At 36.3% G+C, this 26,213-nt stretch overlaps 3 protein-coding genes across 8 annotated transcripts; all 3 read right to left on the bottom strand.

The window, feature by feature from the left end:
• Window positions 1–143: 143 nt before the first annotated feature.
• Window positions 144–10,642, bottom strand: dync1i1b (dynein cytoplasmic 1 intermediate chain 1b). Of its 6 annotated transcripts, none has more exons than XM_077212422.1 (17): window positions 10,608–10,642; window positions 9,639–9,762; window positions 9,454–9,568; window positions 7,988–8,129; window positions 6,858–6,917; window positions 6,094–6,209; window positions 5,857–5,943; window positions 5,607–5,769; window positions 5,249–5,348; window positions 5,019–5,144; window positions 4,463–4,609; window positions 3,502–3,615; window positions 3,279–3,412; window positions 2,937–3,081; window positions 2,708–2,848; window positions 936–1,061; window positions 144–758 (listed from the first exon to the last, which is right to left on the bottom strand). In XM_077212422.1, the coding sequence occupies exons 1-17, from the start codon at window positions 10,616–10,618 to the stop codon at window positions 645–647; spliced, it is 1,965 nt and encodes a 654-aa protein (XP_077068537.1). In that variant the 5' UTR covers window positions 10,619–10,642; the 3' UTR covers window positions 144–644. The 6 variants fall into 6 exon arrangements, with proteins under 6 accessions (XP_077068537.1, XP_077068552.1, XP_077068569.1 ...); XM_077212437.1 differs by having other exon boundaries at window positions 7,988–8,078; window positions 10,608–10,636; XM_077212454.1 differs by having other exon boundaries at window positions 7,988–8,045; window positions 10,608–10,632.
• A 524-nt stretch (window positions 10,643–11,166) lies between these two features.
• Window positions 11,167–22,755, bottom strand: tbc1d31 (TBC1 domain family, member 31). Its single transcript, XM_077212408.1, has 22 exons — window positions 22,403–22,755; window positions 22,169–22,315; window positions 21,942–22,057; window positions 21,655–21,833; window positions 21,009–21,160; window positions 20,764–20,923; window positions 20,265–20,465; window positions 19,353–19,517; window positions 18,087–18,166; window positions 17,847–17,993; window positions 17,596–17,729; window positions 17,355–17,488; window positions 17,059–17,238; window positions 16,198–16,430; window positions 15,491–15,643; window positions 15,263–15,398; window positions 14,360–14,452; window positions 13,940–14,080; window positions 13,569–13,763; window positions 13,081–13,234; window positions 12,458–12,571; window positions 11,167–11,586 (listed from the first exon to the last, which is right to left on the bottom strand). Exons 1-22 carry the CDS (start codon window positions 22,483–22,485, stop codon window positions 11,441–11,443), a joined length of 3,243 nt encoding a protein of 1,080 aa, XP_077068523.1. The 5' UTR covers window positions 22,486–22,755; the 3' UTR covers window positions 11,167–11,440.
• A 420-nt stretch (window positions 22,756–23,175) lies between these two features.
• Window positions 23,176–26,029, bottom strand: LOC143721700 (uncharacterized). Its single transcript, XM_077212394.1, has 5 exons — window positions 25,896–26,029; window positions 24,837–25,100; window positions 24,673–24,723; window positions 24,210–24,344; window positions 23,176–24,059 (listed from the first exon to the last, which is right to left on the bottom strand). The coding sequence occupies exons 1-5, from the start codon at window positions 25,921–25,923 to the stop codon at window positions 23,863–23,865; spliced, it is 675 nt and encodes a 224-aa protein (XP_077068509.1). The 5' UTR covers window positions 25,924–26,029; the 3' UTR covers window positions 23,176–23,862.
• Window positions 26,030–26,213: the final 184 nt, after the last annotated feature.

Below are 26,213 nucleotides of genomic sequence, written 5' to 3'. Positions count from 1 at the left end.
GAAAAAAAACCATGGATGACAAGGAATCTAATGACATTGTGATTAAAGATTAATGGTTTAATGCCACGAAAACATCGTTGAATAATAAGACATTGACAAACAAACTTTTTATCGCCCACATTTTGGACAAATAACTGCTCAAATAAAGATTAAAACAACTTTTATTGTAAGTTCACACTTACACATTTACACTTTATGCTTTTGTTTGCATTAAATTATACACACATACAAACGTTAAAGGTCAAAGAAAGTCACATTCATAAGCTTTGCTACAATACATTTTTACATAATGGTCAATACATTCTCCATACATCTCAGTATGACCCAGTACTTTCACATATGTAAAATAAGACGTTATTGTTTTGATACAGTGTGATCACAGGCTCACTCCTATATAGTCACTGCAAGCCATATACATTAGCTCAAGCCCATTCATTTCTTCACCTGTGTGTGTTCTGGAATTAACTATTAGCACTGGAACAGGAGATATTGCAAATTAACACCAATGCTATAAATAGAGTTTTGTAGGCAAAAGAAAAAGACCTGCAATCACAGCAGCGTGGATGTGTGATTCACTCACTTACATCAAGCATCTGTTTCAGCATATCTTTACTTGTTTTTCACTGAATGTAATTGTGTCTGTCTCATGCGGGCAGCTCCAAAGCACCTTCTTCCTCTCCATCCCCTAGGTTGGCACGAATCTCCATGAGCGTACGGGCAAATTTGCTCCAGTCGTCTGTATGTGACATGGCCAACTGCTAAAATAGAGATACAACCAACTTCTGCATCACATCCTCACGGTAGAACAAAACAGACTTGAAATTTGCACATTTGTTTGATCTGTCTGTGTATTTGGCTATGAGTGCAAATATTTATAATTCATCAAAATTTTAGAGAATGACTTGTTCTTGTACTCATGATGTAGGTGTTATTACCTCTCCCACATCATAGATCCAAACACGGCCCTCTGAATCACCCACTGCCACCTCTCTGCCCCCCGTTGCCCATCTGACCCGGTTCAGGGCACATCCTCCCTCAACAGTCACACTTGCCGACGGCACCTGGTACACATAGAAAGCTTGTTTTGGAATGTAAACGTAATAACATTGTGTGGAAAACGATTCATCTAATTTAGTTCAAAGCAGACAATTATGAAGTAAAGGCAATTTGCAAGCAAATATGATGAGGTAGAATGCCCCCATTCCAGTTGAACAGTTTTGAGGTTCATTTTTAATACAGTAGTCAACATTTGAAGTGGATCAAAGAGTTCATCAAAGTTGTTCTAAGACAAGAACGGGTATTGTTCAAAATTCATGTATAACTTTGCTGAAAGGTTTTGATCCACTTCAAATGTTGACTACTGTAGATAGTAGTGATCTGTGAATTTATTTTAGTTGTTTATTTACTAATTTTGATGATTTGATTTGTAGATACAATAATTCATTTAAATTTGTACAATAACAGATATTGTTTTTCTTTTATTTTGAAGTAAAAATCAACCCATACGTATATAATTTATAGAATTACATAGTGTAATTCAAATGTATCTTTCTGACTGGAATTCTGCTATTTGATTTGTTATTTTTCAACTAAATTATCAAATTGCATTTATGCAATCATGAGCATACCATGAGTACATGCATGCATACATGGTTATGCATTGAAACCATGAGATCAAATTACATTAACAATACCTCAAAAAATTGAGTTCAGTATGACTTGTTTTTTTCAAAGAAATGAATAATTGTATTCAAAAGTGACAATAAGACTTTTGAAGTCCATAAAAGTGCATCCATCCATAATAAAAGTAATTCACACGGCTCCCGGGGTTAATAAAGGCCTTCTGAAGCGAAGCGATGCGTTCAATATTAATTTTTAACACGTTACAAAGTCAAATTTTAGCTTCTGGTCAAACGGCCATATGCAGTCTACTTATGCCTAATGCCCAACTTATGCAACTTGTGACGTCAGAAGTAGTGTAGTGTAGCGTAAATATCAGCAGTACGTCGCATACTCGCATAAGTTGCGCTTTAGACTGAAGTGGAATCCGTATGTTCGTTTGGCCGGAAGCTAGTTATTTTTCTTTATAAACTTTTAAATATGGATACTTTTCAAACACAAACGCATCGCTTCACTTCAGAAGGCCTTTATTAACCCCGGGAGCCGTGTGGAGCACTTTTATTATGGATGGATGCACTTTTATGGACTTCAAAACAGAAAACAGACATTCACTGCCATTATAAAGCTTGGAAGAGCCAGGACATTTTTTAATATAACTATGATTGTATTCGTCTGAAAGAAGAATGTCATATACACCTAGGATGGCTTGAGGGTGAGTAAATCATGGGCTAATTTTCATTTTTGGATGAACTATCCCTTTAAATTAGAAAATAGTTATTTTAAATTGTAAATAATATAACAAAAAATACCATATTTTTTTAAAAATCAAATACATGCAGTCAAAAATACTCAAAAACATTTTTAAAAATCTTACCTCAAACTTATGAGCATACATAGAATATATAATTTAGTATTTTACATTAATGATACAAAAAATCTGATGACATCCGGGATAAGTTTACCCCAGGTTTACCTTGGGGTTTTTGCCCCAAGTAGGAAGTCCTCTTACACTAATATTAATTAATGTATGTAATGAATGTTCTTAATATAACAGAAGACAGAATGACTGAGTAAATAATGTAATGACCTCTGTGTAGTTGTTGAGATTCCAGAGGTCTAGACGACCATTGCCATCAACTGTAGCAAAGAGCGCTGGATGAACTGGAGACCACATGACATCATACACATAGTCTGCATTGTCTTCAAAAGAATAGAGGGGCTTGTTATGCTGTCAGAGAGATGAAATAGTTATATTTATAGAATGCTAAATAATCAAAATACATACAGAGCAGCACAAGTTCCAAAACAACTCTTACTTTGGTTGACCACAGTTTGACAGTCCAGTCAAATGAGGAAGTGGTAAAGAGATGGGAGAAGTCAACTGGACCCACAGCGTTATGGCAGCTGATTCCAGTCACAGGCCCCTGATGCCCATCGAACATTTCACCAATACCAGCTTTACTGCATGGGACAAGTTAAACAAGTATAAGTTAATGGTTGCTTTTCATAAAGTGTTTTCAATATTCACAGACATTATTTAAAAACACAGTTGACCCATATATGACAACACTTAGATTAGGCCGTCCAAGCGTAAAAAGAGTTTTCAGTCATACTGAGAGTCTAGGTGTATATCATGTTCTGTAACTGGAACCACCAACCTTCCATGGCGGGAAGCTGTGTAAACGGTGCCCTCCTCACTTCCTACCACATAGTTATTCACATCGCTTGCAGGAAAGGCCATGCAAGTGACTGCCACAGGCTTTGACTTGTTGTAGATCAGCTCCATACTTTCCTGTGAACAACAATAGACATGTACTTGTACTAAATCAATCTCAACTGTCAATAATTTTCCATTTGTCTAAATGTGTTATATCTGGACACCTGAGGCTGTGAGAGCATGTCCAGACTCCAGGAGCACATCTTGCCATCTGTGGATACAGTGATCAGGTTGTTGGCATTTTGTGTTCCGACCACATTCACACAGTATACAGGATGCTGCAATAAATTAGTAAGACAACATGGAATGAGTAATAAAATCCATAATATATTAAACAGGTTTGACATCTATATTATTTTTAAGAAGAGGAAATTAATAGAATATTTTTCTAAAACAAATAAGGGATTGATTTGCTACATAATGAAAAAAAAAAACTTAATTCTTATCAGATGCGTCTTGCAATTTACAATAACAGAAGATTTCTGAGGAATATCTTGGGGTTGAGTGAGTTTCTGGGTCACCTCATTGACCTGGCAAATTAGGTGTGTTCAGCTCACATTATTAACCATTAAACTACCATAAGACTGAATTAGGTTACCTGTCTTTCAGCACACAGAAGGCATTTCATATATACTAGTATTATATTATAGTATTATACTATATGACATTATAATATAATAGTTAAATTAGATTTAATTATGGATAGATTAAATGAATCAAAAGTGACAGTAAAGACATTTCTAATGTTACAAAATATTTATATTTAAAATAAAATGTTGTTCTTTTTCTATTCTGAAAATGTATGACGGTTTCCACAAAAATATATAGCAGCTGTTTTCAACATTGATAAAATTAAGAAATGTTTCTTGAGTACCGAATCAGCATATTAGAATGATTTCTGAAGGATCATGTGACACTGAAGACTCGAGTAATGGATAATAAATAAAATAAAAAGAAATAATATTTTAAAATATATTAAAATAGTTATTTAAAATTGTAATATTAATATTTCACATTATTATGGTTTTACTGTATATTTGATTAAATAAATGCAGACCACAGGATCATGAATGGTAGTGTATATATATTTATATTTTTAAACATATCTGTAATTGGTGCACTTACAGTGTGTGCAGTTGCAGACAGGGGCGTCCTTTGCACTGGGGTCCTCCTGTGACTTCGATTGTCCCACAGTGCTATCTGTCCTGAATAAGTGCCTCCGATCACTAGGTTAGGATGAAACTGAGCAAAGCCGACTGACATCACTGAGGACTACAGGGGGAAGCCATAAAATGCTTTAGTAATTACTTGTGCCAATTTTAAACTTCCTTTGCTACGTTTTATGTTTTGGCATAGAGGACGTCAGCTCGCCCTCCATCAAGGTCGACTGGCACAAAAGGAGCATAAAGGGAATAAACTGAACAATGGGAGTTAATTTATCAGTGACATCAGAGCAAACACAGAAGGATGTGCATTAATTCAGACAGCATCTGAAAGTTGAGCTCTATTTGTGTACATTAGAAATTCAATTTCGATTCAGGCCTTTTCATTAAAAGTTGATTGCTCACACACATGCTCAATTTATAATACATTTTTTTTATTAAAGTATATTGAAATGCAGCCGAAAGGAACAACTTTGAGGTATTAAAGCTTTTTAATTGGGAGCAACGGGAATTCAAACCTGACAGTGGAATATGTACTCGGGGGTCATCTTCTTAAACTTCATATTCCAGACCAGCACAACTCCATCTGGCTCATGAGGCGCATCCTCATTAGTGTTGTATGAGGCCACTAGCAATTCAGGATACTGCAAAAAGTATACTGGGAGCGTTATTTGTGACACATTTGCATAAGGCATTGCTTATATTAATGAAATTTTACAGTTAACTAATGTTCTTATTAATAAAGTACCTGAGGTGACCAATCCAGGGAAGTGACGACTCGATGTTTAGACCAATGCTCATCATAGAAATGTCGATTGAAAGACAAGTTTGATCCGGCTTGCATGTCCCTGATAACAAAAAACAAATCTTTGCATTCTGGTACAATCATCCAAAGCAATTTACAGTAAGTTTACCAGGAGTAACTTGAAGTTGAGGGCAACTCTTCAGTTTCTAGGTCAACTCATTAAACCTGATTTCAAACCATTAAACCACCATCATCCTACATTAGGTTAAATAGAACTTTCTGGTACCATCTAATGAATGACTTTTCGGTATCATGTGGGAATCTGTGTATGTTTGACTGTTATATAAGCCTCCGCTCTGACCCTTCTTTATCCTCCATATCTCGCCCACTGTAGTCAAAGAAAATGTCCGTGTCCTCGGCCAGCACTCGCTCCACTACACGGATGCTTCGGTCGAAGAAAAACAGGAAATCCTCTGAATGAACAATCTGCTCTTTCTCCTCGTTGGTGAGTTCTCTAGGATGAACTAAGACACATATTCACACAGGTCTGTATGATGTTACACTTCTTATAAATGTATTACTTTCTTTTTTAAAACTGTGATTGTTCTTGCCTTCTTCATCCTCCTGAAGCTTCTCCTCCTCTAGCTGCTGTGGCACCGGCTCAGATTTGGACACTGAGAGTTCCTCATCCTCCTCCTCTGTGGAAAAATTTACATTTTTGGAAACACTGTAAGTGATAAAATGAGTGTAATGGCATTTTGTTTGTGGGCAAAGCCATTATATTCAGTTTAATTTGTATGGATATCCATCCTTATTATAATAAAGTAGGAATAAAAACAGCTCTTTACCCTCAGGCTGATCAGATGCGACAGGGGTCTGTGTCTCTTTAGAGTATGACACCAGTTCTTTTGGTATAAAATCAATCTGAACAATTTTTGATGCTCCAAGCCTTTGCATCTTGCACCTAAGAAATCGAGCCGAAACGGAACATTTTAATGTGTGTTTTGGTTTGTTTGCCTTGAAAGCATCCTACTAGAGTCTTAAGGCCCGTTCACACCAAGGACGATAACTATGAAGATAACGATAATGATATAGTTCTAAAAATCCTATTAAAAGAAAAATATTAAAGAATAGCAGAGCTATAACAATACAGAGATACGATATCGTTGGAATCACTTTCAGAACGATTTTATCCAGCTGATGAACCATAAAAACATTGACAGCCAATCAGAATTCATCCTGCTGTAACGAGCTCGAGCATTTAGTGACAGACAAGCATTTAAGGTACGGTCACATTAATGCAAATTTGTGTGCAAATAAAGTTCCATTGCAATAGTGTAGCTATGTATGAAGCACTCCTAATTTCCAAGCAGCATTCTGTTGGTCAACGCAGAAAATTCGCATGACCAACTTGAACACGAACGAAATCTGTGGTGAATTTTTTCGGCGAAAATCTTAATGTGAAACTCCCAATTGCGCAGTTTCCTATTGGAATTTCTCCCACTATATTTCGCTACGCAATGGTAAATGTGACGGCATCTTTAGGATTTATTCTACATTTCTCTGTTGAGACTGAATGTTTCCTATATTAAAACTGAGGTGGCAGTCTCACCCATGAACAGAATCTGCAAGAAGCTGAAGAGCTAAGGGGTCGGTGTCCCATTGCAACGTCCTAGAGAGATCAGAAGAATACATCATAAAATAGTTAGGAGGGATAAGACCAAGAGCATGGATGATTAGGTCCTGCAGCTTCACCAGCAGTGCAAAACCCTCTTCATGCACAATTACATGAAATAACATACTTTCTTTTGAACTGAAATCACATATAGACTTTGGCACCATACTCTTGAGCAGCTACAACATCAACAAATGCTAGGACCTAACAATGACAACATCAACACTTCTCCTTCCTTACCGATATCTGATGTCCCCATCAAAGATGTAGGGAAAAGAAAAAACATCAGACTTAGTCTTAAGGGAAATGCAAAACAAAATAATAAAATAAGTAGTCAAAAAATCAATAGCCAAAATATTTTGACGTAAGAAATAATGCAAAACTTCCCTGAAATAAATCAAATGTCCTTGAAATAATTGATAATTTTCTTTTAAAAGATTTAATTTCTCCTAATCAACCGTAATATAGTAAATCTGTCTGATGTCTTGATAAGAATGTATTAGCAAAATATAGATATATAAACTAAACTGAAATCAGTCTCACATCCAAGCTCACATCCTTTAAACCAGGAATTTTCAAAGCTTTAGATGTCAAGGACCCCTAAATATGATGATCACATTGAAATATGAAATCAGTTAAATATACAATATTTATATTAAAAAAGCTACTTATAATGTATTAGGAAAAAAAACATGCCATGCAAAATGAAATAACTAGCTTTTAGGTTACTATACTGAAAAAATTGTTAAAATATTTTCTGAAAAATATCTGACTAATTTTATTGCTGTATTATTTTGTTCTACCCATTATTAGAATATTGTTAAATGTATAAACCTAAAGAGAAATTCACAATTAATATAAATTTTTCAAAATTTTCCAGTAAGCTTTGATCATTCTAAAAATATTCTTAAAATAAATTCAAATATTTTTTCCCTCCTGCATTAAAACACTACTTCCATATACATTCACATAAGGAAATATATAAAAGTATTTGGTTTTAAAAGTAAATGGTTTTAAGGTTGAGATACAGTCTGGTGTGCAAACAATCATTCATGCAGATTTCATACCTTCCCACTGTTCCTCCATCTATGGACTCTTGACTTCCAGTTTCACTGGCCGGGCTCACTGATTGCGAAGAGGGAGACATAGGGGTTGGGACTAAATAATGAAAATAACAGGTATCCCATGTTAAAAGCTGCAGTGGCTGCACTGATGGCCAGCAGTGGCAGACACAGGCAAATCAAAATGAACAGAATGGATTGAGATGGTCAAATCAAAGAGGAAAAAAAATCCAAAAGGAAAAACAACAGGAGAGATTGTCAAGCGAATTTCACTTCTCTCTAAAACGTTAGAATTTTGATATTATTAAATCACCTCATCTTCACATTTATAATGATTACAATTTTACATGGAATATAACTTTATAAATCTATGTATAGAGTGTGCCACAGTGATGTCTAGTTCAAATATAGCCACAGTGTAAAAGACAGGAGTTCAATAAACTGATTATTAAGTACTGATGAAACTTCTTTATATTCATCTAATAAAAGTGTTTGTTTTGGAGATGAATTCATGACCTAACTTATCGATAAATACTACAAAATCTGATTTACATCTAGCAAAAATTCTAATGAGGACACAAGCCATTCCTGCAGAGAAGATTAAAAAAAAAACATTTTTAGATATGCCCTTTATCATAAAACAGTAAAAATCAGTCCAAAACGAACCATAACCTTGAGAGAAAGAAGTGTGCTTTATTGTATTGTATTGTATACAAATCATTATAAACAGGGCTGGAAATGGGGAGACTCAAGGGGAGAATAGAGTTCCAATTCAAAATGTAGTTCAAAAAGATTTCCATCTTTTATCCACACAATAGCATCCAAACGCCATGCAAATTTCATACATAAATATAATGGGATTTTTGTTTAAAAATATAAAATATGTTCCCAAATATAGCCCCCCCTGTGAATCTCGACCAATTCCAACACTGATTACAAATGTGTAATCATAAATTAAACTTGTTACAAAGACAATAGAAGTAATTACGAAATTACATATAAAAGTGATAAAGTCCTATACAAGTGGGTAAAAAACACCCAACTCTAAAGTTCTGCTAATTGCATTTAATATAAATTTAAACTATACTATAATATATATATATATAATAATAATATATAGACTATACTATATTTTTATTTGATTGCAATTAACTTGCAATTTAGAGTCCAAAAACATTACATTCAGTCTGCACTTAAGTATATTCAATATGTTAATTATTTTCGTATTAACTACTCTTTTAAAAAGTAGTATGCTAGTATAGTGTACTTCTTTTTCACAGGGGTAGGGGGAAGCCCTATAGGATATAGCTCTAAAGGGTGCTGAGTGAGAAAAAAAAACTCTTTTGCATTATAAAAACTCCTGATGATTCCTTTTATCATTTCATTCAAGCAAGTGCCATGCACATTGACAAAGATGTATCTCACACACATTATGTCCATGCACAGACAGCTGTATGTTCTGTATCATATACCTAGAGGCGGTTCTGGTGAAATTCCAATGCTCTGCAGGAGAGCCTCTGTCTCTCTTCTCTTCCTGTCCAGGTCTGAGTCTTCTGACACGTTTTCAGTCCTCTGAAGCATCTCAAACTGCATCACAGAACACATATTTGCAGGTGATAAAATGATAAATAGTATATACAAAAAAAAAAGCACTTACCTCTTTCTTCTTTCTCTCTTCCTCCTTTCTTTTCTTCTCCTCTCGAATCTGGGCTAAGCGCTGCTTTTTGCGCTCAAGCTCAGCTTTTAGGTCACTTCTTTCAGCCATCGTTGCGTTGTTCAATCTATGTATATTATGAACAGTTTTAGTTTTAATTGTAGTATTCATGCATTCATGTTGCCATTCTTCAAAATACATCAACAATGTCACAAACTTTCCACGAAGAGGGACACATTAGAGGCTATCTAGGGAATGTGTTTTGGTCTCAAAATTGTGTGAAGGTCTGTTCTGTCTACATGATGCATTTGGCTGAATTTCAGTAGATGAAGTTATACATCCAACTTCATTTGGTTGTATACACAGAAGACCAGCCTGTGTAAAGGCCCATTAGTCTAATGGATACAGACACAGTCCAAGCTTAAATACTGACAGCAATTGAATGAATCCATAATACATCGAGAAATGCAACAATGAAACTGCAATAAATTATCAAATAAGCATATAAATACAAACTGAAACATAAAATATAATGTATAAAATCTCTTAGGTGAACCTCCTGTACGTAGAAATAATAAATAGCGTTGTGGATGAAAAAACATTACACTGCATACTAACCTAATATTCTGCAAAGAAAAATGACGTGACTCTGGTTCATAAATGCACTTGACTGACAAGAATGATAACAGAAGACACATAACAGCGAATTAAAGTAAAAACACAATCCTGTTCATTAACAAACGGTTGTCGTTGCATTTAAATGAATTAAAGCATTAATGCACTCCGCAACAAAGCCTCTTGTAGGCTAACGTTATATTATATTTCAGTGTAATAATTCAACTATACCGCCTTTATGTCGATCCAACCAGGACAAAGTCTGCTGCACTCTCTCGCGTAAATGCTGAAATAACAGGCTAAATCTACACATGAGCATCAACCGCTAAATGAAAACACAAAGCATCACACGTTTACCTCAGTCTCATCAGCACCCAAAGCCGGAAGTGCTCAATTCTAATACGTCATAAACGCCTCCCAGCAACAGCGGGCAGCGCTTGAAGATCATGGCTGTTTTAAAACTTAAGTGAGCTGCCTACCTAGACAACGTTCAAATGCGTCTATGGTGCCAAACAATTGTCTAGTTGGGCGGCACGATAGTTTTAGAAACGGAACCGAAGATTTTCAGTAAAGTATCGTTGATTTTTTTTTCTCAGCAAGGATGCATTAAATGGATCAAGACGTTTATAATGTTGCAAAAGATTTCAGTCCAAATAAATGATGTTCTTTTGAACTTTATACTTATCAAAGAACCCTGAAAAAAGTATTAATATCATAGTTTACACAATTGTACTGTATGTTTGTCAAATAAATGCAAGTTTGTTAAGCATTAGAGATTTACCCACCCCAAATAGTGTTTTACCAACTCGATACTCAGTAAAATATAAATTAAATATGAAAACATAACATTCATTAAATTATCTGGAACAGACAGGGTCCCATCTACACAAAGATGTATCCATGTTTACACAGAAAATTATGGTTAAATTACATTTCATTACATTTTTATTAAAATTAAGAAATTTCTCATTTTTAAATACAAAAACATGAAAAAAATACAAATGACATTTACCTTAAAAATATATGGGGGGAAAAAACTAAAATATTACATTTACAAAATATTATAAGCTAGGATTAGTGTCGATAAGCTGTGCAGGGTTCTCAAGTCATCTAAGAACATTTTCTTTCAGCTCTACTTGAATGTGCGCCAGGTTCCACACACATTGGTCCTGTGTTGGTGGTGACTGTGATCAGTGAGAGTGTATGGAGCTGGTTGAGGGTGAGATGAAGTCAGTCGCTCTCGCCCTGGCAGCTAATTTCATCCTCAGTTCTCTGATTTCCTGCATCAGTTCCCTTTCCTTAGAGTCAAGCTCCCCTCGGCCACGATCTAAAGAAACTAAGTTGCAGCGACATGAAAGAGAAAGCTTTTATCGCATGCCACTTTATTCCATCATGTTTGGTTATGACAGTGCAGCTCACAGTTTATACAGGGCTGCCAACTCACTCAGATTTGTACAACAACAAAAAAAATTGGTAACTAAACAGAATTCCATTAAGTTTAGCGACATGTTACAATGTGTACATGATACAATGACTTATAGGCTTCTGTTTTTACACAAATTTCCATTGATAAGCTAGCGCATTTCGATCTTGATTCAACATCGATTCATTTGGATAATTTATCAGTATAACTATGTTTCATTTCATTTTTCTCAAGGAAAAATTCTCTCAACTAATGCTGTAAACATACAGGGAGCCCTGTCAGCTGGTATTATTTTAATATAGTTTATGTTTAATATAGTGCATAAATTTAGCAAAATATGCTCTATAGTTAATCTTTCTAAATAACTAACATGCTATGGTTATTAAATGGCTTCCCTGAGGTAAATGTAACATTACGTGACAATGTTTACAAGCTGCTGTATTGATTTCTTTCCACGGTTGAAACACTGATCAAACGATTACATGAGACATGATACATTTCGGTAAGTTGTACTATATCTTTCAACATACCTTCTGAAGTTCGTGTTTATTTACTAAAGAGGAATAGATTATCACTTCACATGCCGCTTGAACTGAGCCGCTACAGCGATCTGTCACATCACATTACAGAGTGTCAAAACGGTATTTATTGTTTGAATTTGAATGCAGAGAAGTTTCTTCTTTGCTTTTTGTTTTTTTCACTGCATGAGAAAATGGATGTGTGGCGTGAGAACAGTGTAAATTGCGAGAAGGTGGCAGCCCTGGTTTATACTAATAATACTCACAATAGCAATCATCAGATTGTGCATTCAAGGAAGTGTTAGTGGACTCATTTTGGGGCTTCTGCAGCAGGCCTCTGGACGAGCAGGGAGATCGGAGTCTCTTTTCCTTCTGTCGATCTACAATCACACAAAAACAATCTCCATAACACACAGTACACCTAGAGGGATGAAAGCCAACCACTAGACAACTCAATTACCTCATGTTAGCATGTGTAAAGTTGAACAGACTATCATTTAATGTGCCCCATTATGCTTTTTCGGATATTAACATTTTTTTTCTATTCCGGATATTACCTATTAGTATGTAAATGTAAAAGGTCTGCAAAGTTTCAAATATCAAAGTGCAAGATAAATGGAGTTATTTTTTGAATTACTGAATCCTTCATCAAACCGTTTCAGACACAGTGATAAAAAAGGTGATGCTACATTATGAGAAAATTAAAGTGTTTTTTGACCTTGGATACATGTTAACCTATTGTACCTCTAAAACAAAATTAGAAACCTTTAAAATAGCATAATAAGGGCACTTTAAACTGATTGCATATTCAAAAGGAAGTAATATTAAAACTGTAACAATATCTTGAATCCTTTATTACGTTTTGTGAGAAGTCTTTGTCTTAACTCACTTAGTAAATCCTCTAGACTCTTTTGCAGTTTTCCATGATGTTGCTCAATCTCTTCTGTTTCCTGAGAGATAAGTGACCTCCGTTGGGCGTTAACAGTGGCGGCCGCCCGTCTTTCCTCCTCCAGTTCAGCTTGTTTAGCTACTACATCATCCCACTGAGACCATACCAAAATAATGTCATTGGGCTTTCGTATGTAATGAAAGTGAATTACATTTCTTAAGAATCTTGTTACGTTAAACATAACACTAAAGGCGTGGTCACATTTAACAATGTTCTATGAATTTTCACAGGGAAAATCCAGTCATTTCAATAGGAATCCACACGATCGTGAATTTCGTGTGAGGGTTGATCACGCGAATGACCAACAGAAAGCAGTTTAGCTTGAAAGTGACCTGTGCTTCATAAATTACTACGCTATTGACAAAATACCTTTTTGCCCACAAAACATTTCCACAAATGTGACTGCAGCTTAACATGTAAATTCTCACCTGCTTTCCCTCCACTTCCAGCATTAGCTGGACTATTTTATCCTCTTTAGCACACGTTTGTTTGCTTAAGTTCACAAGTCGCTCTCTTTGCTTCTCTTGCCTCTCCTCCGCTTTTTCCAATCGCTTATTCACCTCGCCCTGCCAATCAGCATCCACTTCCATCTGTCCCACCTCTGCCAAAGACTCTTCCAGCATCTGAAAGAGTTTGAATTCTCATAATTAGTTTCATAAAAAATTTATTAAACAATCAACTGCAAAACACAAGACTGTTAAGGAGAAAGGAAATGCAGAAAGGAAACAGGATCAGGGTGGAGTTAGATGTCTGACAAAGATAATCAAATGCACCTCATGAAAACTTTAGCGAGACATACCTTTTTGTTTTTCTGACTGATATCTCCATCTGTCTGAATGAGGTTTTGAAATGTGCAATGGTCTATTTCAGCCCTGTGTCTCCTCGTATCCATTTCTGCTCTCACCTCTTGACTCACTCGCTCTTGCTCTTTGGCCAGTTGCTAGAGAGCCCAAACATATGATGATCAGCTTTGGATATGCACATCTCAAGAGTGTCCGAACCAGCTCACAGAAGGCCACCTTCCTGTTAAATTCCAACCCTAATTAAACGCACCTAAACCAGCTAATCAAGGTCTTCATGATCACTGTACACTTCCAGGTAGGTGTGTAGGGGCAGGTTGGAGCTAAACTCTGCACGAAGATGGCCATCCAGAAGGAAGATTGGACACTCATAGTGCATTAATTTTGCAGAAAAGAAAGTTTTTTTTTTAGTGGCCAACCTGTTCAAACAGTTGTCTCTGGGCATCCAGTTCCATCTGTCTCACTTCTATATCTTGAACGGCGGCTGCAGTCTCCTGATCTCGCAGTGCCATCTAAGTACAACAATAAAAATGTAAAGAACCTGCCAAGCTTTACACAACCCTGACCTGTCTTTCTAAATAATACTTCTCAAAATACATGAACTAATCTAACAAGACTTTGTGAAACATATACTACCATTTAAATGTTTAGGATCAGTAAGATATTTTTTTGTTTTTAATTTTTTTTCAATATTTTTACTCAGCAAGGAGTAAAAATCCTTAAATTGATCAAAAGTGACAGTAAAGGTGATGATACACGAGGCAACTTTTTTTAGCAATGTTGCTTGGGCTCTTTACCATTAAGAATGGGACACAAATTCTATCTGGATACTTTAGATCGGTCGTGGGATCTGTGTCTCACTTGGTTGTCCGTTGATGGCAACATTGCCCAGCAACATTGCTTAAAAAGACATTTATAATGTTACAAAAGATTTTTTTTTTTTAAATAAATGGTGTTCTTTCTAACTTTCTACTTAAAGAATCCTGATAAATGTATGTTTTCCACAAAAATATTAAGCAGCACAACAGTTTTCAACATTGATAATAACATGAAATTTTCCTTGAGCAACAAATCAGTATATTAGAATGATTTCTGAAGGATCATGTGACACTGAAGACTTGAGAAATGATGCTGAAAATTCCACTTTAAATTGTAATAATATTTCAATAATTATTATTTTTGATAAAATAAATTCAGCCTTGGCAAGCATAAAATACTTCTTTCCAAAACATTAAAAACATAAGCTTTTAAACCGAAGTATAATATGATTGATTCATTTACATAATCAAAAGTAAAGTGGAAACACATGAGTACAAAGTAACCTTTCTCTGAATCTCGTCATCAAGTCTCTTGAGCTGTACACTGCGCTGATCCTGCTGGTGCTTAAGAAAACGTCTTCTAGCAGAATCAATCAGACTGAGTTCCTTCACCTTCAGCTCACGCTTCATAGCAGCCAATCTGAACACAGCAAGTTACGTCAAGTGAGTTTTGTGTGTGAGAAACTGCTAAATTAAATTTAATCAATAGTGAGAATTACTGCATTAATCGACCTGGCTCTTTGTTGTGAAAGTTTACTCTCCTCTTCCTGTAGAATCCTTCTCCTTTGCTCCTCTCCTTGCAGTAGCAGCTCCTGCTGTTTGTACCAGGCCTCAAACTCAGCCTGCTGTCTGACCGCCTCAGCATGCAGCTGCTGAACTTCCTGTCTATAAAGACAAACAGAAGCAGAAACCTTTTTGTAAAAGGTGCGCGAAGTATAAAATACTCCAGTCATTTCACTACTACAACTAGGGGTGCACGATTTGGGGAAAATGTCATATTGCAATTATTGAGGTCAAAATTGCGATTGCAATATAATAAACAAATGGTTTCATGAGTCAACTTGCTTATTTCTCAACTCTAGACTTGGCAGCCCTGCTCTCTCTGCTCAGTGTCGGTTATCTTATAGCCAAAATATATAAATAATATAACCAGCTCAGTGTCCATCTGCTCGGCATCCATCTTCACCTGTTCTCCGCGCTGCACACCGGAGGAAGTCACGACGTGACCATAAGCGCCACTGCCTAAACTGAAACTGACTGGTCTTCTTTGTATTAGCGGTGTAGAAAATGTGCAAACAGCTCTCAGAGAGAATGGGTTGTCCTGTCCACACATGCATAAAACTGCAGCATTTCACGTCATATAATCACATAGGCTTGACATCGCGATTGCGATATGATTAATCGTGCAGCACTAACTACAACTGAACAAAATTTTGCACCTCTCCCTTAGATATTCCACTTCTTGTTGCCGGATCCTCTCACGTTCTTGGGATTGGTACTCCACTATGAAGGTGGGGTATTTGTTGAAAATGGGGTACTGTCCGTGTGTCAGAGGTTCAAAGTCACTCAGCGCAGAGCTAGGATGAACATCTGCAGGGGTGCTGTCCATCAACCGATAGGTTTCCTTCAGCATAGTACCGATGTCCAAGCTATTCCGATGATGGAAAAAGTACTACATTGGGAAAGATTTCAACAAAATAAATAACAAATGAAATACATGAAATGTATGCAAATGTAATAAATAATAATAGTATTAATAGATTAAAAAAGTATATATATAATATATATATATATATATATATACACACACTAGGGGTGTAACGGTACACAGAAGTCACGGTTCGGTATCTACCTCGGTTTTGGAGTCATGGTTTACATTTACATGCTTGTGTAGCGCGTCACAAAAATTTATCAAAACTCAGCATATAAGCTACTAGCAAGTTCTTGCATGCCATCTGAACTCTTGTTTTGGGTTGGTGCATAGAATCGTCTCTTCTTCTTATGCTCTTTCTTCCTGTTACTGCACACCCCCTTCTGGATTGGAGTGTGGATCGCCTGTGACTGACTATTCATCGTTTGACTGTATGCCCTGAACCGTGCCGTCCGTACCGTGATTGTTCGGGACAAAAACATGTACCGTTTCACCCCTAATAAATAAATATATATATATATATATATATATGAAAAAATGAAACCCCTGAATGGGATAAAATTGTCTTGATAAGTCAAATGTATTCTTCATAAAATTAGCTCAAATGTGTGGTTAGCGTAAAAAAACATAAAAATGTCTAATGTTATACCTCAAAGTCCTTCTTGTCAGTACAAAGAAGTAGCGGTGCTCTGCAGCAGCTGACATAAGCCACCACAGCCATTAGAAGGAACGAGGGATGATTTGAGAAAACGTTGTCAAACAGTTTTAGCCACTCTTCGGTCATCAGAACCTCAGAGAACAGGGTCTCAAGAAGGGGCCACACATACAACTGGAGAGGAAAAGCAGTGTGTAGGGCATTTTCTTCATCATCTTTGGCTTTAAGATAAAACATTCTTTGAAAGTCAAAGTCTATGTCATATAAACACTTGTGTCAACGTCTTTTACCTGTGAGGTAACGCCACAGGCAACAAAATGCTGAAGCAGCTCTTTATCATGATGGGCCAGCACGTTCTCAGCCAGGCTCAGCACATTAAGCGGAGGGTTGGGAAAGTACTCAAACCAGTGTTGGCACCAGTTCACTGCAAAAAAGCAATCCAAGACAATTAAAGTCTTCTCCACTATGGACAGAATCATTGAATCACTGCCAAAGAGACCAGTGTACATCACCCAACACCCCACTACCTACCAATGACGGTGGCCACTACTTCAAAGCAAATCAGTGGATTGTTTTGGAACAGCTTGACAAATGGGAAGGCCAGCAGGGGGAGATAATCAGTCTCGCCAAAGACAGCAGCCCAGTGAGCAAGAGCAGACAGCACTCTGTCAGGTTAAAAATGAAAAGACAAATATAACTAATTTAAGATTCTGACATAACATTATGGTGGGCAAATCTATATGTATATAATTAAATCATCAATTGATTGATGCTGTGTCCACCTCTGTAGGCCTCTCTGTAGTTTGTGGCTTTTGATGGGGTACCGCTCCTGAAGGCACATGTATGCGGAGTGCAGCCCTTTGTCAGTCAGACTACTGAAAGCTGCATGGTTCTCAGGTAGATGCAACAGAGAACGCCAAATAAACATCCTGCAGAAAAAACAAACAAATATACACACAAATAAAACAGGCACACTATCAACCAAATATCATTGCTTTATCATGACACATTTATTACATTACCTGTATTTGGCTGGATACTCTCCAAATGCTCTTAGTAACGCTTGTAGTCTTTTTTTGTTAAGGCCATTGGGCAAATCATTCTACACAAAATAGATAGGATTATAATCAGGTTATAAGTTGGGGTTGGAGAATGTATTGAAAATGCAATACAGAAGGTGTTACATGACCCCAAACCCTCAAAAAAAAACATTTTTAATAAAATTTAAAGGGATAGTTTACCCAAAAATGAAAATTCTGTCAGTAAGTACTCACTCTCATGTTGTCCAACCTCATAAGACCTTCGTTCATCTTCGGAACACAATTTAAGATATTTTTGATTACATCTGAGAGCTGGATCACTCCTCCATAGGCTTTTTTAGGGATTGAAGCTTGCCAGCCCCTAAAAGTTATTAAAGATATTGTTAAAATAGTCCAAGTGACTACAGTGGCTCAATCTTAAGTTTATCAAACTACGAGAATACTTTTTGTGCGCAAAATTTTTTATTTCAACTATTCGTTTCCTTCTCTGTGGGCCTCGAGTCAGTTCACTAGTGATATAGTGCAGTTCTTCTGTCGTTGTACGTCACACGCATCACACACATGACCAACGTCGGCCAAAAGTGAGCCTACGTGTGTCGTAGCTTTACACAATCACACTAAAGGCCTCATTATGCTTCTGCGTCAACTCCACGGCGTAGCTACGCCGTCACTCCTACGGCGTCGTTGCCGTTTTATGGTTCTGCGTCAGGTTGAGTTGCATCGCGGTGCATCTGACCAATCACAGCCCTTGTGGTCTGCGTCTCCTCGACGCGTGGTTAAAATTTTTTGGAGGTGCACGTCGAGCTACGGCGGAGGGGTTCGTGGCGACGCAGAGGGGTCTGCGGGGGTACGCCGTCGATTCGACGCAGAAGCATAAAACAGGCTTAAGGTTAACTGACTAGAGGCCCACAGAGAAGGAAATGAATAGTTGAAATAAAGTTGTTATTTTTGGGTTTTTTTGCACACAAAAAGTATTCTCGTAGTTTGATAAACTTAAGATTGAGCCACTGTAGTCACTTGGACTATTTTAAGGATATCTTTAATAACTTTTCGGGGCTGGCAAGTTTCAATCCCTTAGAAGCCTATGGAGGAATGATCCAGCTCTCAGATTTAATCAAAAATATCTTAATTCGTGTTCCGAAGATGAACGAAGGTCTTACGGGGTTGGAACAACATGAGGGTGAGTAATTACTGACAGAATTTTCATTTTTGGGTCAACTATCCCTTTAAGCTGAATAAAAACAGAACCTCTTTGTCATCCAGTGTAGAAACAGCGGGCGGTAAAACTTTGGATTGTATTTTGCGTCCTGATGTTTTCACAGGACGCTGACCTGCCCCAGTGACCTTAATTTTCGAACACAATCCTACATTGATGTTGCCTTTAGTGACCTGTTTCAACAAAGGCTGGGGAGGCTACACAAACAAACACGTGTGATTAGCATTATTAGGAGTAAAAAATAGATATTATTCTTAGCACAAACATATTATACTACCATTCAAAAGTTTGAAGTTGGACAGATTTTTAAAAAAAATTCTAATGTTCACCAAGGCTACATTTGTTTGATCAAAAATACAGTTAAACCAGTAATATTATGATATATTATTACAATTTAAAATAACTAATTAACATGGCCCTTTAGAATTGTATATGTACGGACTTTGCTTTTTCACTGAGCATGAGTGGAGCATTCACAATTTTATATATATATATATATATATTACTGCTGGTAAAATAAAGCTACCCTCTCTAAACTGCTATGCTCCCCACTACGCTCTGCTCACATGCTCTGATAATAATACCTTTGTAGGACTATACATTATTTGGATAATTGGTAAAAAAAAATCTGTTAAATCTGATTCTGTTGCATAGAGCTGGATAAATAATGAAATATTTTTTAAATTCAGTATCATAAAAATAATAGAATTTGATTAAAAAAGTACAATATTAATACAGTTACACAAAAAAGCTAATTTAAAATAATAAATCATTTTTAAAAAGCATTTTCGGTTTAGGTTTTCGGCCAAACGCATCCAAAGTTTTCAAATTTATCTATCTATATATATATATATATATATATATATATATATGTAACCTTAAGCCTATTATTTGCCATTTACAACAAATAATACATAATTCTAAATTAATAACAATATATTTACCTTACTGATTTCTGGGGAAAGACTCCGTACATCATATATTTTAAGAGCACCGCTGTCCATCACAGCAGCTATATGGTGGCCTTTAGGACAAATGGTTGCCGAGGTGATGGCGTCCTCGTAAGACCCTATTTCAAAGAGCTGCTTGCATGATTGAATGTTGATAAAGCGCATGACACCATCTTGGCTCAAAACGCCCAGAGTCTGAGGACAGACCACGTATCAGATTATTTCCACAATAAAATTATAAACTGGGACATAGGGGTGAACTTTTTAAGTTAAGTTCAGTAGTTTTTATTATTCTCATTGCTGAGTGTTAGAAAAAAACAAGAATGTCTCCGGAACAAGAGCACAATATGTTGAAGTCTAACCATATTAGATGATAGATGATTCCATATTACACAGTACACTGAACATACAGTTGATAATAAATACATTTAGTAATAAAGTAAATAAGGCATGATGCAAACGTTTTTTAAGGTGGCAGATAACTGATCAGTACCTGGTTGGATCCGCCATCAAAACTATCCGCCAGGAAATCCAGATATCTTACTGTCTTGACTTTTGGAGGCATCAGAATGACTCTCAAGAGCTGTCGACTGTCCAGACACCACAAGTGGACTAAGTTGGAGCGTCCAGCCGCAGCTAGTGTTTTCCCATCTCTACAAAGAAACAAAATGATTACATATGATACAACACACCAGTTGGTGCTTTTCCAATTTTAAGGTCTAAGTGTAACATCCTTACTGTGTAACAGCAAATGTCTTGTAGTGGATTCTGGGCCCATCCTGTGGAACAGGCAGCTGATACTTGCAAAAAAGAGTATCGCTCTCCCAAGCAAAAATGGAGTCGTCACTAAAACAACTGAGAATGGTGTTGCTGTGTGGGAGAAAGAAAACCTACAACAAACACACAGGAATGAGGGAATGATGCAGAGCTCTTACTATAATATGATGCTTAAAAGGATGATTCACCCAAAAATGAAAATTCTGTCATCAAATTACTCACTATCATGATGTTCAAAGCCCATAAGACTTTTGTTCCTCTTCAAAGCACAAATAAAGATACTTTTAATGAAAACTGAGAGGTTTCTGTTGCTCCATTGAAAGTCTGTTCAACCCTAAACTTTGATGATTCAAAATGTTCATAAAGAGATTGTAAGAGAAAACCATATAAATTGAGTGGTTTATATATAGCCTATATATATATATATATATACACACACAGCATATAATTCAATTTTGGCTTTTTATCACACATTTGTTCAATGAACATACATAGAGCACTCAAATATAGTAGACGGAAGCCTCATTGGTCCTCACACCTCAAGCAAGCATGATTTCTCATTTTTGAGGTGAACTAACCCTTTAAGGACAGATAAGTTATGTCTAACCTTTTGTATGCCAACTGATTGACGAACATTAAGCTTCCTTTTTCTCTGGAAAGTGTCAAGGTTCCAGAGCTGAGCGGTATCAGAAGAAGTGCTGATGGCGTAGCTGCCTGAACTGTGGACAGACAGGGAAGAAATGGCACCCTCGTGACCCCGCATCCAGCTCACTAGCTGTCTGGTGTCTGGAAACAGTAGTTTGTGTTTGTCAGAAGAACAGTTAAACATTTGCTGAGAAATATCTATGTGCGAAAATATAATGCGTCATACCCAGACTGTAAAAAAGGTCTTACCTTTGTCAAAGCACTTAATGGAGTAATCAGCAAGAGCAACCAGGAACTCTGTGGTTCTTCTCAAGTTGAAAGCTAAAGCAGTGCATGCTTGGCTTGTTTTCTGGACCAGCTTGAATCTGTCGAACGATGACGTTAGAGACATACGAAATTACAGTGAACTTTTTATTATGATACATCAAGAGGAAACAACACTTATGAAAAGTTACAGGGAAATATATATGCTATACCTGTTTCTGCTAATGTCAAACACATAAATATTGCCATGATGATCACCAGCAAGAAAGGACTCTCCTGTGGTGTCAAAAGCCACTTGTAGGAATCGAACCGTTTTCGTTTGACGAGCAGAGGCGTTTCGGATCACAGTGGCCAAGACGCTGTGAATACATAAATGCATTAACGTTAATGAATCTTTTCTCATTGTATAAAACAGTTTGCTCCGTGCTGGTTATGTCAAAACTTACCCATATTTTGTTGATACTAATTTTCTGTGCCATATTTTCCCATCTTCTCTGGACCCAATATCTATAACTTGCATGTTTAGCATCGACTAAGACTCTGCAACTGTTACTCCAGCGAACAGCCTCCCGCCTCACACAGGCATCACAGCGGGAAATTCAATGACTGCAACGATTTTCATAAATGTATCAATGACTGCCTGTCATACTTGTTATTGAACCTTAATCTCATATTGAGATTAACAGTAATAGTGACAAAAACGTAGATGCTAGTGTTTGTTAGAGGGTCGAAATAAAAAACCAAGCAGCAAGACGCAAGTTTCAGTTAGAGGAAGTGACGCATGTCAACACTTGTTGGCATTATGGGTATTGAAGTCGTACGATTTAAAGGAAATGTCACGTGAACTTGCATGTTAAACAAAATAAAAGTATATATAAATAATACAAATAAATAAATAAAATGTAAGAACTACATTTATCTAATCACTCATTTAAATTCATAATTACTTAATAATAATTAAGTATTATTTAATACGCCCCCCCCCCCCCACACAATTTGTGCAAATCTCTTTAAAAGGACATTTATTTAAGAGTGCATATACCTACATTGTTTTTGCAAACAATCACAGAAGGATTTCACTTTCAGACAAGATTACTGCGATTTCTTTACCCTGCTATGAATTAAAGAATTATCTTAAGAAGGCCAGCGGAGACCTTTCATTTTAATTTTAAAATATATTTTTGTCTTGACACCTTAATCAGTTGGGAGACAGTGGTGATTGCTTTTTTCAAATACATTTATTTCAAAATATTGCTCCAAAATGACAAATGTGTCAGCTACATACCTTCTTCATACAAAATGCCTTTGTACAGTACCTCACAGGCACCTAGTAACATAAATAAAATCATAAGCAATTCCCACAAGACAAATCCACCAGAACTACAGGAATACAATGAGAAATTATTACAGAATAACCATTTAAACATCAGGAGACCATCAATCATAATTTAGTAAACAAATATTACGTAAAAGCTTATAGAAAACGTATAAAAAGGCTGCATAACAAATGTATTAAAAGGCCAGCCAACATATTTATTTTTAAACATTTCTGTTGAACAAATAAATACTAATATACCCATTAAAACATGAGAAACAGTCAGTAGCAGTCATATTCAGTAGCAAACAAGGCAGCATCAAATATAATGGCCACACCGGTTTAGAAAAATCCATGATAAAGGATAATATTTCAGTGTGTTTGGCAGCATCGGATGAGCACCTGAGCATTGGTCAATTTAAAGCACACATTATGCTGCTGTGTACAATCATGGGTCAGACCTGAGTTGACAAACTGTCAGCGTCTGTAGCACAGGGGGGCCTGGCCCGGCCATCTCAGTCAATGTGCCCCCCTCGCCCAGACCACAATCCAGTCACTGGATCTTCCCTCCTGCCCACTATTTCACATATTTTAACCGATCACATCAGGCTCAGGCTCTGTATCCTCCTCAACCTCCGAGTTCAAACACTCAGTGACGGTCATACTGTTGTGATCCCCTATAATGACATACTCTATGTTGGATCTCTCCATGTGAATGCTGTTGCCACTCATTGTTTCCCGCACTGGGATCAGTTCATCATTGCTCTGAGTTGCAGCCATTTCATCCACTGTTTGTAAAAAAAAGAAGAAAAAGAAAGAAAAAAGATATTTAATTTAACATAAACGTATAAAAACAATAAACTGTAATATATAACATATAGTATAAGTCTATAACGCTAGAATAATTTGACCTATATTTCCTGCTGTAGAGCTCTTACCTTTGATTGCATCATTTCGAGCAAGCAAAGAATGCTGGTCACAGGTAATGCATTGGCTATTGTTGTTCCCAATAATGCAGTTGGTCAGGGAAGAGTTTTGTATGTTTATTATACAAGATGGAAATTGCATTTTTTCTGTTAAAGAGAAGACAAAAAGCAAAAGACATAAATATGAGCAATCACACGACACATTGCATCAAAGGGATGTGGGACAGCAAAACAAAGCGTCAATTAACCCGGACTTTAGAAAAGTGTGCGGTTTTACATTTCAATACTTTAGAAGTGTGAGGTAATCTTTCAAAAAAAGAGACAACAACAGGAAGTAAGGTGATATATTAAGTACTGATCAGGAATTGCAAAATTTCACAACCCCGATGCTTCCTTAAACAACAGGGCAAAGGGGAAAAAAACTGTCTATGACAAGGTACATTATCAGTGAGGCAAAATATGCAGAAATATCTACCTGAGAAAGGAATTTCCTCTATATGTTGATGGTCCTCATGACCAAATTGTGCTGAATGACAACAAATGCATAAAAAAAGAAAAAGAAAGAGAAAAAGAAATAATGAATAAATAACTCAGACATTGGCATAGACCTATTTCTAGAGATTTGATAGATTGTCCAACCTGGATATCCTGTAACATTCTCATACAACGCCGGGTCACAAATTCCGAGGCATCTGAGGAATGAGCTGCATGCACGTTGACCTTTTTTAATGACAATCTGCATCATCTTGGAGGCTTTCTGCATGTCCGTGGCCTGCGATGTGATAACTTGTGATTCATACGCCGTGATAGTGCAGGATCGGTACAAGCAGTTGGACATCCTTTGAACTAAAATCCCAGTCATACACTTACTGAGGAAGCCCAAATATTGCTGTAATTGTTGATCTGTTGAGAAAGAGAACAAGAGGGAATTGTTTAAATCACAGGAAGCTTAAAAAAACAACAGAAATAAATGTAATACACCCAAAATAAATTGGATGCATACACTCTTACAAATAAATGTTCCAAAAATTGGTTTTCACAGCGATGCCATAAAAAAAAAACGATTTTGGTTCCTCAAAGAACCTTCCAGTGAACCATTTTTTTTCTCAGTGTGAAGAAATCTAAAGAAACTTTTCCCACTTTAAATATAACATATATATATAGTGTAATAGAAAGGTTCCATGGATGCCACTAAAGAACCTTTATTGTAAAAAGTTGGACTTAAGCTAAAGTTGGACAAATAAGTTACTAATTTGCTTTGACTTTAAAATGTTAGATAAAGTGTAACAGTAATTTTCAGAAACTGTTCATGAAAGGAAGTTGCTCTTAATGTTTTTGTAGTATTTAAACGTCATCATAAATATTTGCTAAATACAATAAATTCGCAAACAACTTAAATTACATATGTGACGCATTTAAATTTGGGAGGGTTGTGTCCTAACAAAAAAACTAACAGGCTGAGAGTACATATTTTTAAAAAAATCTGTGCATACCAATAACTTTTAAACTTTTGCATCGTTCACACTGTATTTGCGTCATTACTTAATACGACATATAGTAGGCCTACAGCTGAAATAGCTATAGTGATTTGAAGCGCTATGCGCGTCCTTGTAACATTCTTTAATATTTTCATAAAACAAACAAACAAAAACAGGCCTAACAGAATGAGATAAATTAAGGTATGAGTTAGAAACTTACCAGAGAATATAACAACAGTGCTGTCCATCTATTAGTCAACATAAATAATGCCAAATATAACAAAGAAACGTGGTTGTGAAGTCATATGAAAACGAAACTGCAGCTGCCAGTGCCATTGATATACGTAGGTGTATGCGCATGCGCGTTGAGAATGTAATTTCCACACATGAATTCCCCCTCGTATGTCTGTCATTCTGGTTAACCGCAGATTTTAATGTCATGCGATCAACAACAGCAACATACAAGACAAACGTTTTAATTTGAAATTCTTTAATCACATCAATTTAACGGCACTAATACACTAAATGTATTTTTAAA

The sequence above is a fragment of the Siphateles boraxobius genome, unplaced genomic scaffold (assembly GCF_051911475.1).
Source record: "Siphateles boraxobius isolate OS27281-9 unplaced genomic scaffold, OSU_SipBor_1 12, whole genome shotgun sequence".
In the NCBI taxonomy this organism is placed as follows: Eukaryota; Metazoa; Chordata; class Actinopteri; order Cypriniformes; family Leuciscidae; genus Siphateles; species Siphateles boraxobius.
This window is presented reverse-complemented; position numbering and strand designations above follow the sequence as displayed.

What these genes read in the sequence shown, in the direction of transcription:
- dync1i1b (XM_077212422.1), bottom strand. An exon ending in AAGAGAGAAAGAAGAAAGAG is followed by an intron (nt 9,569 to 9,638) that starts GTAAGTGCTTTT and finishes TCTGTGATGCAG; the next exon opens with TTTGAGATGCTTCAGAGGAC. An exon ending in CGCATCTGATCAGCCTGAGG is followed by an intron (nt 5,944 to 6,093) that starts GTAAAGAGCTGT and finishes ATTTTTCCACAG; the next exon opens with AGGAGGAGGATGAGGAACTC.
- tbc1d31 (XM_077212408.1), bottom strand. Translation starts at nt 22,485, where the DNA reads ATGCTAAACATGCAAGTTATAGATATTGGGTCCAGAGAAGATGGGAAA. An exon ending in TTAGTATCAACAAAATATGG is followed by an intron (nt 22,316 to 22,402) that starts GTAAGTTTTGAC and finishes ATGTATTCACAG; the next exon opens with CGTCTTGGCCACTGTGATCC. An exon ending in CTACACTGGATGACAAAGAG is followed by an intron (nt 18,167 to 19,352) that starts GTTCTGTTTTTA and finishes TATTTTGTGTAG; the next exon opens with AATGATTTGCCCAATGGCCT.
- LOC143721700 (XM_077212394.1), bottom strand. Translation starts at nt 25,923, where the DNA reads ATGGACAGCACTGTTGTTATATTCTCTG. An exon ending in CACTGTTGTTATATTCTCTG is followed by an intron (nt 25,101 to 25,895) that starts GTAAGTTTCTAA and finishes CTTTCTCAACAG; the next exon opens with ATCAACAATTACAGCAATAT. An exon ending in TCGAAATGATGCAATCAAAG is followed by an intron (nt 24,060 to 24,209) that starts GTAAGAGCTCTA and finishes TTTTACAAACAG; the next exon opens with TGGATGAAATGGCTGCAACT.